The sequence below is a fragment of the Bactrocera latifrons genome, unplaced genomic scaffold, assembly GCF_001853355.1.
Source record: "Bactrocera latifrons isolate USDA-ARS-PBARC rearing strain unplaced genomic scaffold, ASM185335v1 scaffold_358, whole genome shotgun sequence".
In the NCBI taxonomy this organism is placed as follows: Eukaryota; Metazoa; Arthropoda; class Insecta; order Diptera; family Tephritidae; genus Bactrocera; species Bactrocera latifrons.
In genome coordinates this window covers 206,474-219,234 of record NW_017536999.1, presented here as the reverse complement: position 1 = coordinate 219,234, position 12,761 = coordinate 206,474, and the positions used below count along the sequence as shown (strand labels likewise).

Sequence of the window (12,761 nt, the reverse complement as noted above, 5' to 3'; positions counted from 1 at the left end):
CACTTATGGACCAAAAACCATATCTCAGGAAGTACTCGACCGATGACATGTACGAAATATGGGTTAAATCGGTTCACAACCATTCCATCTGATGACTTCTCTCTATAATATATCCATTAGGAACCAATGATGATAGCGGAATAAAACTTTACACAAATGCGGTATTAGATGCGAGAGTATAAAATGTTCGGTGACACCCGAACTTAGCTCTTCTTTACTTGTTCATATATACATATGTATATGTCCACTCGGACAACATGACGGATGTCCGGAAAATAAAGAAAAACGCTTAAGAAAACAAAAACGAAATTTACCGAAATTAATTGATGAAGTATTTATTAATAATAAATAATTTTATAAAGAATATAAATGTACCTAAAATTTTAATTTTTTTTCGATGTTATTAGCAAAGCGTTACCAGATTGACCATTTTGCCCACTGTGCACTGTTATCAATCACGAGTGATGCCGAGCAAATGGTGAAACTCGTAAAATACTGATGAAATCATCATCGCCGCTTTTGTGACATTAACTTATCGCTTTATTTCAATGCAATTTCTCACTGCACATTTCCAAATGTTTATTCCAATACAGACTTACATACGCACACATATAAATTGTACATATGTACATGAACATGTAAATATATTAATAAATTTATTCAATATTAAGGTGCTTGATTGCCAAAAGTTTTTTTTTTTTTGCTATAAAATTAATTGATTTAACATTTTGCATTGTTGCTGTTACCAGTGCTGTTGTTGCTTTTGTTTTGATTGTGTTCACGCTTTTTGCGCTGTCGCATGCACATTACATTCGACGCCGCAATGTTGTTGCTGCCGCGTGTCTGGCATTATGGTCGATTGCATTTCTCATTGAAGTCGCTTTACATATTTGCATTCCATTTTTTCATTTTATGGCAGTAATTTGCCAATCGCACTGAATCACCCTCTCACTTAACGGCATTTAACTATGTGTGTAAAATAACCAACTCACACATACATACGTACTGATGCCGTTGTAGCAAACAGTTCGTCGTTACATACCGCCACCTCATGTCGCCAATTCGTCTCATCTCTACCATCCTTTTCGCTGCGCCTTCGGCCGATCCGATTGCGATCGTTATTGGCTAATTGCTTTGGTATTTGTGGTGGTGACCCATTTTTCACCATAATATCGACGCATACACTACCATGTATGTACTCTGTACTCTGTTGCAGAATTTATTATGGAAAATTGATGGCAACACTTTCACAAACACACTCAAGTAGGCACGATTGCACCAACAAATGTGCAAATGATATAAATATATCACGAAGTTTTTATTTATTTTGTATTAAATGTAAGACTTGCTGCTATTTAATTTCATTGTTATTGTTGTTATTGAAGCGCAGCCATTTGTTTGTGTTTATTGTATATATGCCTGTGTGTGTGAATGCGTGAAGCGAGCAATATGTGTATGTATTTTTGGTCTGTTGATTTAAAATTTTAATTGTGGGCCGTTGCATTTTTATGAGGTCATTAAAAAGTGCTTAAGTGAAATTGAATGGGTGCGGTGAAAATTTCTGTGATTATGGATATTTTATTAATGCGAATTTCACCCATTTACTGTGTGCATATGTATGTATGCATTGAAGTGACTTTCATCATTTTCGAATGAATGCGCACAATTTCAAGTGCCACTTTGATTAATTGCACCGAATCGCTGATTACCGTTTGATGCTTTCCATTGTTTTATTTGTATGCACTCATTGCACTGCATTTATGATGAAAGTTGCAAATTATTGATGCCTAAAATAATTGTTTCGTAAAAATGTATAATGGCATTAATTGGTGATTAATTATTGAATGTAATTCATTATATATTACATTTATTCAATCGTGTCTTAATAAATATTTTTTGGGAAGGATTTGTTAATTTAATTTTATTATAAATTGATATATAATATATAAAGAGTATCACGAATTAAACGCACAACAGCCCTTAAAGCACAAACTTGTTTTTGCTCTATTTTCCTTGAACGAGAGAAAATTATTACTTCTTCCTAAAATTCTATATACAGGCCGAAAAAAAGTAAAGTTTCCAGATTTTTATCTCAGAAAACTTTTAAATTTATTGATCCAAAAATGTGTACACATATTACGGTATCTTTTAACTGTATTTTAAGACTTATTCTTCTTTACTGGCGCAGACACCGCTTACGCGATTATAGCTGAGTTGACAACAGCAGGCCAGTCGTTTCTTCTTTTCATGGCCATGTCTTTCCCCACTTTGTCCTTCCAACGGAGTGGAGGTCTTTCTCTTCCTCCGCTTCGCCAGCGGGTACTGCGTCGAATACTTTTAGAGCTGGGTGCTTCTGTCCACTCGGACAACATGACCGTCGTATAACTCATACAGCTCATCGTTCCACCGAATGCGATATTCGCCGTTGCCAACGCGTAAAGGACCATAAATCTTTCCCAGAACCTTTTTCTCGAAAACTCKTAACTTCGACTCATCAGTTGTTGTCATCGTCCAAGCCTCTGCACCATATAGAGGACGGGAATTATGAGTGACTTATAGAGTTTCATTTTTATTCGATCTTTACTTCTCAACTGCCTACTGAGTCCGAAGTAGCACCTGTTGTTGGATTTCAAGGCTGACATTGTTGGTAATATTTACACTGGTTCCCAGATAGACGAAATTATCTACGACTTCAAAATTATATCTGTCAACACTGACGTAAAGCGAAGTCGCGAGTGCGACGACTGTTTGTTTGATGACAGGAGATATTTCGCTTTGCCCTGGTTCACTGCCTGACCCATCTGCTTTTCTTCCTTGTCCAGGCTGGAAAAGCAGAACTAACGGTGCGGGTGTTGAGGTCGATGATATCAATATATATGTACGCCAGCAGCTGTACACTCTTATAGAAGATTGTACCTGCTCGATAAAGTTCTGCAGCTCGAATTATTTTCTCTAGCAGCAGATTGAAGAAGTCGCACGATAGGGAGTCACCTTGTCTGAAACCTCGTTTGGTATCGAACGGCTCGGAGAAGTTCTTCCCGATCCTGACGGAGCTTTTGGTCTTGCTCAACGTCAGTTTACACAGCCGTATTAGTTTTACGCGGATACCAAATTCAGACATCGCGGCATAAAGGCAGCTCCTTTTCGTGCTGTCGAAAGCAGCTTTGAAATCGACGAAGAGGTGGTGTGTGTCGATTCTCCTTTCACGGGTCTTTTCCAAAATTTGACGCATGGTGAATACATGGTCGGTTGTTGGTTTGCCAGGTCTAAAGCCACACCGATAAGGTCCAATCAGTTTGGTGACGGTGGGCTTTAATCTCTCACACAATACGCTCGGTAGATATGCCATGTTGAGGAGGCTTATCCCACAGTAGTTGGCGCAGATTGTGGGGCCTCCCTTTTTGTGGATTGGGCAGAGCATACTTAAATTCCAATCGTTGCACATGCTTTCGTCCGACCAAGACTTAGTATTATTAAAAACTGTTCATAAAAAGAAATATATATTGATTAAGACAATAGTCTCGGCTTAGCCGGTTTCGAAGAGAAAAATGCGTTTAAAGTTTGGCCTTGTACTTTCAAACACTTTGAAGCGTCTTTTGCGTGTAACTTAGAAAATATTCACCGCAATGATATGAGGTACATTAAGAAAATAAAATAGACAAAACTCGATTTTTTGAAAATTCTCACTGTATGTATATAACCCCTTAAGAATGCGTACAAAATAAAGGCCAATAACCGCAAATCAATATAAACTTCAGACTTTGGCTAAACACAATATAGAAAGATATAAAACAAGTGAAGTGAAGACCAACTTCTTTTTCTACTACGGTCTTTTCGGTCGCCTCTGACAGAAATTGTAAGTCAAGTGATAAATAAGTCATCAATAAAGATACACACGTTAGACAAAACTATTAATAACAAAAACTCAAAAATTCATTGGATATAGTCAACATCTTAATCAAGGTATAGTGATTCAGATACAGAATATGTATTACGATAAAGTCAGTGAAAATAACAAAACATTTGAAAAATTGTCGAATATTTTAAAGTGAAACTATCTCAAACAAATGTTTTACTTCTCAGTTTAGTACAATGCGACTTATTTTTGACAGATCTCGAGGCCCAGTAAAGACCTTTTCATAAGCATACATATATTCAGAATTTATTTTTAATAATTAGAAGACAGAAGATATTACAACATTAGCAATGAGCTTATAATATTCATTACTTTACTATATAAAAAGCTCAGGAAATCTAAAAGTCCCTCTACTTGCAGAATATACAATATATGTATGTATCTTGTAACATTATCCAAGGTTAAGCCCATGGATTCACAAAAGCAAATACATGTAGTATTTCAACCACACTTTTCAGTGGTTTTTTCTTCGTTTAAATCTCTAAACATATAGTATACAAACAAGTTTATTTATTGAACCCTTCGCTCTCTAATAGGGCCCATACTCGACACATACATATGTGTGTTGGATCTGTGTGAATTCCATTCGCCCAAACACGACACACAAATCCATTTTGCGTTCGATCTTCTCACAGTGAACATGTGCCACAGGCAAGCGGAACATTTCTTGGAATTTATTTCTAATGTAGCACTTTTATCTATTTCTTTGTATTTCGTTAATAAGTTATTTAAACTTTTATTTTTCTCAATTTTATTTTTATATTTATAACTTTTCGTTTGCCAAATTGCTAATTAATTTTTTAAAATATTAATAAATTCTGAGACGAAATCTTTATTATTGGGGTAGCCTGCTTTAGAAGATTCAAACAATCGATTTTTTTTTTTTTTGCTTAAATCTCTTTAAAAATTATCTAAGAATGTGTCCTCAAAGTTATAGATGAGAATTCGAAATATTATCGAAGCTAGAAGGGAAATAGTGACCGCGTGACTAGTAGGTATATGAGCGCTTGGGCGAAAAGCGAACTAAACGTCGTATGGAATATGGGGCAAAATTTATTATCTTTGACATTAAAGTATCTTCTATTTAAACTATAATAAATAAAATAAGAAGATCAAGTTTAAACATATCATTAAACATCATTAAGTATAATTTCTGTCTTACACTTTTTCTGGAAGTTTCTTATTTTAACTAGAAGATAAGATATTAGAATATCTTAGAATTTTTTGTTTGTGATAGAAATTGCGACCTGCATCCTGCCTGCCGTCCGAAAAATGCACATGCGAGATGCATCGGGCAATTGCTTTCCAAAGGCAGAATATCAAAGATTTCGTATCCAAAAAATTTGTGAAAGATGTTCAAATATATAACTATAAAGCCAAGAAATTTTACTTGAATAAATTATTTCTTTCCCTCCCAAAAAAATCCTCAAAAAGTCGATTTTTTGAAGCTCCCCCCTTAACACTCCCCATTGTTCGTCCGCGATCTTCACTGTTCGACGACACGAGAGAAATGAGATTTTATGCGCGCATAACGCCATACCCGACACACATGTGCGCACACCGATCGTAAAAAATCAAACATTTTCGCGAACATGGATCGGTACGCGCACAAGCCCATACACGAGAAAACCGCATGCGCACACATACCGATCGAACGCACTTGTGTGTCGTATATGCCCACTTTAAGGGTGACAGAGCCATACTATATATGGTCACTCCGCAGTGTGCCTTCCGTTTATATTTACATTATTGTTGTCGTTACAGCTTGTAAAATTCGCATATATCACAATTTTATAGTTTACAATAATTGTTGCACTTTTATTGCCCGTCCGCGTGCTGTCTGGCAGTGTTGGCGATGCTGCTGCTGCTGTTTATTACCATTAACATCGATTATTTGCACAAATTCCATCAACGCAACGTTTAACGGATCATAAAAAATGTGCAACACGCTACCGAGTATTCAGTGCCATCGCAACGTACGCTGTGGCATGAGTTCATCAGCTTGGTACTGCCTGTTGCAGCTGCCCATGGGACTGCCCAGCTTACGACCACTGCTGTGTGGCAGGCATTTTTTGCTATAGAACCCGGCAATGAGGGTCATTATGGGATACTTAATATGTAATTTCACAGCCTTTACTGTAATTTTAATGACATTCATAATGGCCAGTGAATTTTGTGCATGGGACTTATAATCATGAATTCGCTGGGTGGCTTTCCAGGAAATCACGAGCGATTTTATGGTTGATTTTTATGTTGCCCTCAACTGTTTCTCTTGACACAATCAGCACTGTGCCTCTAACTTTTATATATGAACGAACTTTCATGTAACGAAGGCCTTCCAAAATCAAATTGCTTGCCTTCGAAGTTGAAAATTAAGCTTTTTTAATATTATTAATTATATTATGCAGTTTAATATAGATATACAGCTATGGACAGAGATTTAGCGCACTTTCTTAATATGAAATATGATACTTAATAATGTTATATTTAAAGAAAGTAGAATCGTTGTAATATAAAAAAACTATTTATAACCTCACTAAAAACTAAAGTAGTTCAAAATTTCTTAGTTTTCTATAATAAAAATACAACGTTTTGTTCAGTTTAGATTATTAAGTGAAAAAAGATCAGTATACGTATCGTAACCTAACTTGGTTAATACTTAGTGGAATAACCGTTATTCGTTATCACCGCTTCACATCTGCATGGCAAGCTTTCTATTAACGTTTGGCATCTGTCCAAAGGAATAGAATTCCACGCTTTCTGTACTCCTGCCCAAAGCTCGTCGCAATTTTTAAATTTTCTTTACACAACTTTTCCTTTGACATCATTCCACAAGTTCTCGATCGGGTTTAGATCAGAACTTTGCGTTGGCCAATCGAGAAATGGAATTTTTTCTTGCCCAAGCCAGTTTTTATCACATTTTCTGTATGCTTGGGATCGTTCTCGTGCATAAAGATCCAGTTTACAGGCATAATATCATAGGAATATGGCTCCATTGTATTCCTCAGTATATTAAGGTATGCAAATTTATCCGTATTCCCTTCTATCTTTACTAGCGGTCCAACTCCACGCCATGCCAACGACCCCCATACTTTTAAATTTCCTCCCCCATGCTTTTAAATTTCCTCCCCCATGCTTTACGGTCTTTTTGGTGTACATTGGATTGGCTTTTTGGTTTTTTTCACGATGTACAAATGTTTTACCATCAGGACCGACCCGGTTTATTTTAGTTTCGCCCGTAAAAAGTATAATTTTCCATAAATTTAAATCTTTTTATCTCTGACTATGAGCGATTATTAATATTTTTTCGACAATAGCGGTTTTTTCTGCTCACACGTCCTTTCAAATTATTTTCATTTAAACGTCTTCGTACTAGTCTACTTGACACGTTTAAGTCCAATTCTGCATTGACTGCGACCATAATCGCGCGTGAGGATTTGGAAGGATCAGCTTTATACTTTCTAAGAATTACTTTATCCTTGCGGGGGGTTGTTTTGCGAGGCTTGCGAACTTTGCTTTGTTTTAACAAATTTGGATCACTCTTAACATTCCTGATGGCATTGCACACCATTTTTCTTGAACATTTTACTATGTGAGCAATTTTTACTTGATTTGTACCGTTTTTGTAAAGGTTCCAAATAATTTTTCTTTTTTCAATCGAACAGTATTTCCCTCTAGCCTTTTTATGAAAATTTGTAATATTACTAAAACTATTGAATACAAGTTTACAACTGAGATTAATTCTTTGTTGGGCCAAACACAACTAACTAAATTTAACAAAAACAAATTAACGGTATCTGAGGGGAATGATAACGGTTATTTTCCACGCATTTAAAGAGGCGACAGAAGCAGTATTGATCTACTAATAACAAATTCATGCAAATATCGCTCTCTTAAAAGCAACGGCAATATTTCATGGTAATATTTCATTATGCATGCAAGTGCGCTAAATCTCTGTCCATAGCTATATGTAGATATAGATTTTTCCGTTTATTTTTTATTCTCTGAACAGGCTATATTAAGTTTGCCACGATGTTTGTAACACTCAAAAGGAATTGTCGGATACCCAATAAAGTATGTATACATACAAGTATGTACATGAATGATGAGCGTGACGAGCTAAGTCGATTTCGCCATATCCCCTTCTACCTGTCTGTATATAAGCGAACTAGTCACTTAATTCTCGAGACGTCTCTTTTCGAACTGAACTTCAACAATTAATACTCTTTGAGAGAAGATGAATTGTAAAATATTCAAACTCATGTAGCTAGTTTTTAGTCCGGGGTATACGTCTACCACACCCTTGTGCCGCACACATCCCTCATTCGATCTCAACAGCTTACCATCTGAAACAGGAAATTGGAGATCACATTATACTTGTTGTTTCTTAAGGAAGACCTTCTTGGTTTTCAAGGCTGAGGGATATTTGTTTAGGGACTATTATTTGAAGGAAACAATAAATAAAATAACAAATGGCGAGCTTCCTGTCATAAAAAACTGATTTGCTTGGATGTCAACCGTTTTCCACAGAAGTTAATGTCATTAAATTCGAGGAAATCAACCGCAAATAGTAATTTATGAGTATGTGAAGGCATACTTGTACTCCTATAAATTCTTATAAATATATGTAAGCAATAAATATTTATAATTGCAAATGCATAGAATTTCAGCAAGAAGCAGCAATGCAAAATACAACGAATTAATTGAAACCTTTGTTGCACAGAGACAAACCTGCCACAAGTTGTTGCATGCGTCAGTACTGAGTGAGCCTATGACCGAGCGACCACAAGCACAGTTACAGAGCCAGACGCCAACACAGACAACCCACAACGTGCCGCGAATACAAATGCAGGCGTCCGCGAGGGGGCAAGTCAGAGCAAAGCGGTTAGCAACATCAGCAAACAACTACTGCAGTCGCACTGCATATATTAAAAATAAGCATGTTTTACTCTTTTGTTATTGTTGTCCAATTATTGCTAAATGTCGGTTCATTAATTGTTATTAACAATTCTCGCGAACATACTCGCCTTTATTTGCATCCACTACACACTTCTGTTTATATGCACACCATATATGTACATATACAGGTATATATATATATATGTAGGTGTACACGTTTGTGATCCGTTAAGTGCAATTGTAGTTATTATTAGTTTTTAATCGCCACGGAAAGTCATTATTCTTCCACTCCCGTTCGGTCCGTTCGGCTTGTCCGTATGCATTATATGAGCTTGTGCAAATGCCGTCTACTGTTGTTTTCAATTTCTACATGCAGGTCATTTGTATTCCCCTTCATAATCAACTGCTAATTTAGCTTGTTATTTCATCGCTCACTCGGCTTGTTTCTTTTAAAAATCTCTGTCTTTAGCAAGAGCGCTTGCACTTTAATTTTGCATATGATTTTTCTGTTACTACTTATTGTTGTTGCGTTACTGATTCATTTGTGCGCACAGATGTTCTCTTACCTCACCGTCAACTCATTTCTATTCTTGAATAATGCAAAATTCAAATGTAAAACTGGTAAATAAATGTCGTAAATGTGTACAGTTACACTCGAAATAATGCTTATTTCATCTTACTTTAAAGTAGAAAGAGAGTAGAAGAGTAGAAAGAAAATTTCTCAATCACTGCAACCCCGATATCGGACTTTTATAGGTTATAGCAAAATTTCCGCCAAAGAGCAAGATCTTGTATGGAAAACATTTTTGACAAAATATCTTCTCCATCGTCTCCAAAATTTCTTCCAGGGTGTTACAATCTTCGTAGCAGGGTTTATAAAAACACAACAACTATCGCTCACAGAGTGGATCTTATGGTTTTCCCCAATGAGGTATGCCATTCGTATTGGTATGTTCACTACAAAATTCTAAAATTCTATTACACCTTGAAATATACTGGGACGGGTTTTCCTAACATTTTTCAAGCCTAGGGAATTTTTTAGTTCAAAATTTTTAAATTAAAAATTAGATTTTCCATTTAACTCATAAATAAAATTTTCATTTTTAAATTTTTAGTCCCAAATATCTTGGATTAAAAATTAATAGGCAAATGAAAATTTAATTTATATTTAAAACAATTTCTTTTTTATTCTTAATTATATGCTTTTAATTCAAACTTGTGTTCTTTATTTTTCAATCCGATATTCAATATTTTCAATGGTGAACAAAAATATCACAACAATTGAAAAAAATGAAAATTTCGTAGCTTTCGGTTTAAGGTTACTACTCTAGGATAAGAATACGTTTTCTTTTTCCTTGCAACTTTCCAGCCTATGTAGTACCATATATATACCTAGAAGATTAGATGTAGATTTGCCAACCTAGCTAGAGACTATTTTAAGGTAAAGAATATGTGCAAGTTGTAGACGAATGCATCAAATACTTTATTCGTTACTACCTAAAAGTCAAACACTTTTCGCAGAGTGTCTGCTTACAAACACTTAAACGCTGCTATTACAAATACAGTGAACAATTAAAATATATGCACAACCCATTTAAGTGAAATCAATTGAAATCTGAATAAAGTCAAATTAGCGACAATACTATGCCAATCTCAGAGTACAAATTGAAATTTAGCAAGTGCTACAGTAACAAGCATATTTATGTACAACAAAAATAATTATTGTGAAAACCGCAGCTGCATATCAAATGACAAGCCGCAACGCAATTAGACAGGAAGGCTGAAAGTTGTTTTTGCACAAAATACTTCTTCACTTTTGTTGTTGTTGTGTCAATTGAATGAACGCCGTTTAAGTGCGTGAAATTAGTAATAAATGCGAAAGCATTCAAGCGCTTGAAGGTGTGTGCAACAAGCTGCAGTAACGCATGAAGTGACAACAAAAACGGACCGCCGCCAACCGTCCGCCCGTCACCTACGAATAAAAAAAACAGAAAACAACAGCGATAGGACTTTAACGGGCAGCACCGCAAGCAAATGAGGTTACAAAGTGATTGACAGCATCGCTTGACAGACAGCATTGTTGCATTGCCGCGTGTCAACCAAGCAGACAGACACTTAAGCGCTCGTTTTTAGCGACTCGTATGATTTGCATTAGCATTCTCCATTATCGACATTATATTTATGAGCAAATACACCGATAGACACTTAAGATTGCAATATTATAATTGTTTGGTTATGTTTTTATGCAAAAAACTGGAATTTGTTTACCCACAAAGCAAAGTCACCTTCTTTGTCTAAACGTTTCGAGTTTTTATTGTGCCTTCATTTTAGATGCCAATCACACAGTGAAATCGGGTGTTAAGAAGAAAAAACTTGCGAATGCCTCTGCCGCTGGTGTTTCCGTCACGAGTGCAGCGTTGGTGGGGTCAGCGTCATCGATGGCGTCTTCTTCGTCGATGCCTGTGCCGGCTGTGAGCCCTACTGGTAGTAGTGACAGTCTTATGCGCGATAAGCAATTCCCGACCGTTAGCACACCGCCCGCCTCTTCTTCCTTGCCTGCTGTGGAGACCACGGAGGACGACTCAGATTCGGGATCGACCGATGCGCGACGCAAAAAGAAGGCGCGTACCACCTTCACAGGTCGCCAGATATTCGAATTAGAGAAACAGTTCGAGATAAAGAAATATCTCAGTTCGAGTGAACGCACGGAAATGGCTAAGTTGCTGAATGTGACTGAAACGCAGGTGAGTAAATGAAGCATTATTAATACAAGTAGTTTTTAGTCTCTAGTTTAAACGAAGATTAAAAATTCTAAAAATCATTTTCGAATTTAATTATTTTTGAATTAAAGTTCATTCTTATCAAAATTGTTCCTTCATTTAGAAGATGTTATTGGGATAAGAGCAAGAAATATTCTCCAATTATCCGTTGCTGGACCGACTAAAAGTTAAATTAAGTTCGTTTCAGTTCCGTTAGTTCGATAGTCTTGTTAATTTTGTCTGTTATGTCAAATATCCACGTAAAAAACAAAATAGTCACACATTAAAAAATACCTCAGCTTCTAATTACTTCCGAAAACTCCATGTCTGTGAGATGCAGCTTGTTTGTCGCAGATATCGGACTACCATATAATATAGCTGCGATACAAGCTGAACGATTAGAATCAGGCTCTTGGATAAAAAACCTTTCTGATTGTCGAGATATCTTCACGGAAATTAGCATGCATTATTATCCTAGATAATGCTACAATCTTCGAACAAAGTGTTCAGATCGGATTATATAACACACTTTCTTCGGTTCTTCCAAAAGTTTGAGACAGAATTACTGGTTTCAGATTGAGATAGCAATTCCTACAAAATGTAATTGCTCTCGAAAACAACGAAAGATTATGAAGGAATCAAGCACAGAAAAACTAATTTATCTTAATCGTGATTGTGCGATAATTTGTAATATTTGCAGAATGTGCAAGTTAGCCAATAATTTGAAACTTTGATTACTGTGTAAACCTTCATGAACAAACACATTAATTGACTTCTAATTAGGAATTTGCATAACCAAACAAAAGCTTCGAATATTGAAAGTGTGTGCAAGTATAAGTACATATGTATATTTTACACATATGTATATGAGCACATAATGTAGCAAAGTGAGTGGCAGTGTTGTATGGCGATTTCTAGGGTTTTCCGTACAACAGTAAAATAATATGAAGATTTTCTTCACTCAGTATATGCCATATTTTAATTTTAATGAAATTAAGTGAGCATGCTTACTAAAACATAGTTTAGTTTAGCGACGGGTTAGGTTAAGTTATGCTGGCAGGCAAAATAGTTATATTTCTTCTTCTTAAATGGCGTAGTCACCGCTTACGCGATTCGTTTCTTCTTTTCGCTACGTGGCGCCAATTAGATATTCCAATTGAAGCCAGGTCCTTCTCCACTTGGTCCTT

The 12,761-nt window shown here is 36.0% G+C and overlaps 1 protein-coding gene across 1 annotated transcript in view; it reads left to right on the top strand.

Annotated features, from left to right (window-relative positions):
* LOC108971744 (probable serine/threonine-protein kinase nek3) overlaps window positions 1-12,761 on the top strand; it is an 82,866-nt gene that overhangs the window by 38,822 nt on the left and 31,283 nt on the right. Inside the window, exon 3 of the mRNA XM_018938005.1 lies at window positions 11,147-11,559. Coding sequence (XP_018793550.1) covers window positions 11,147-11,559 — 413 coding nt within the window. The remainder of the gene's footprint in view (window positions 1-11,146; window positions 11,560-12,761) is intronic.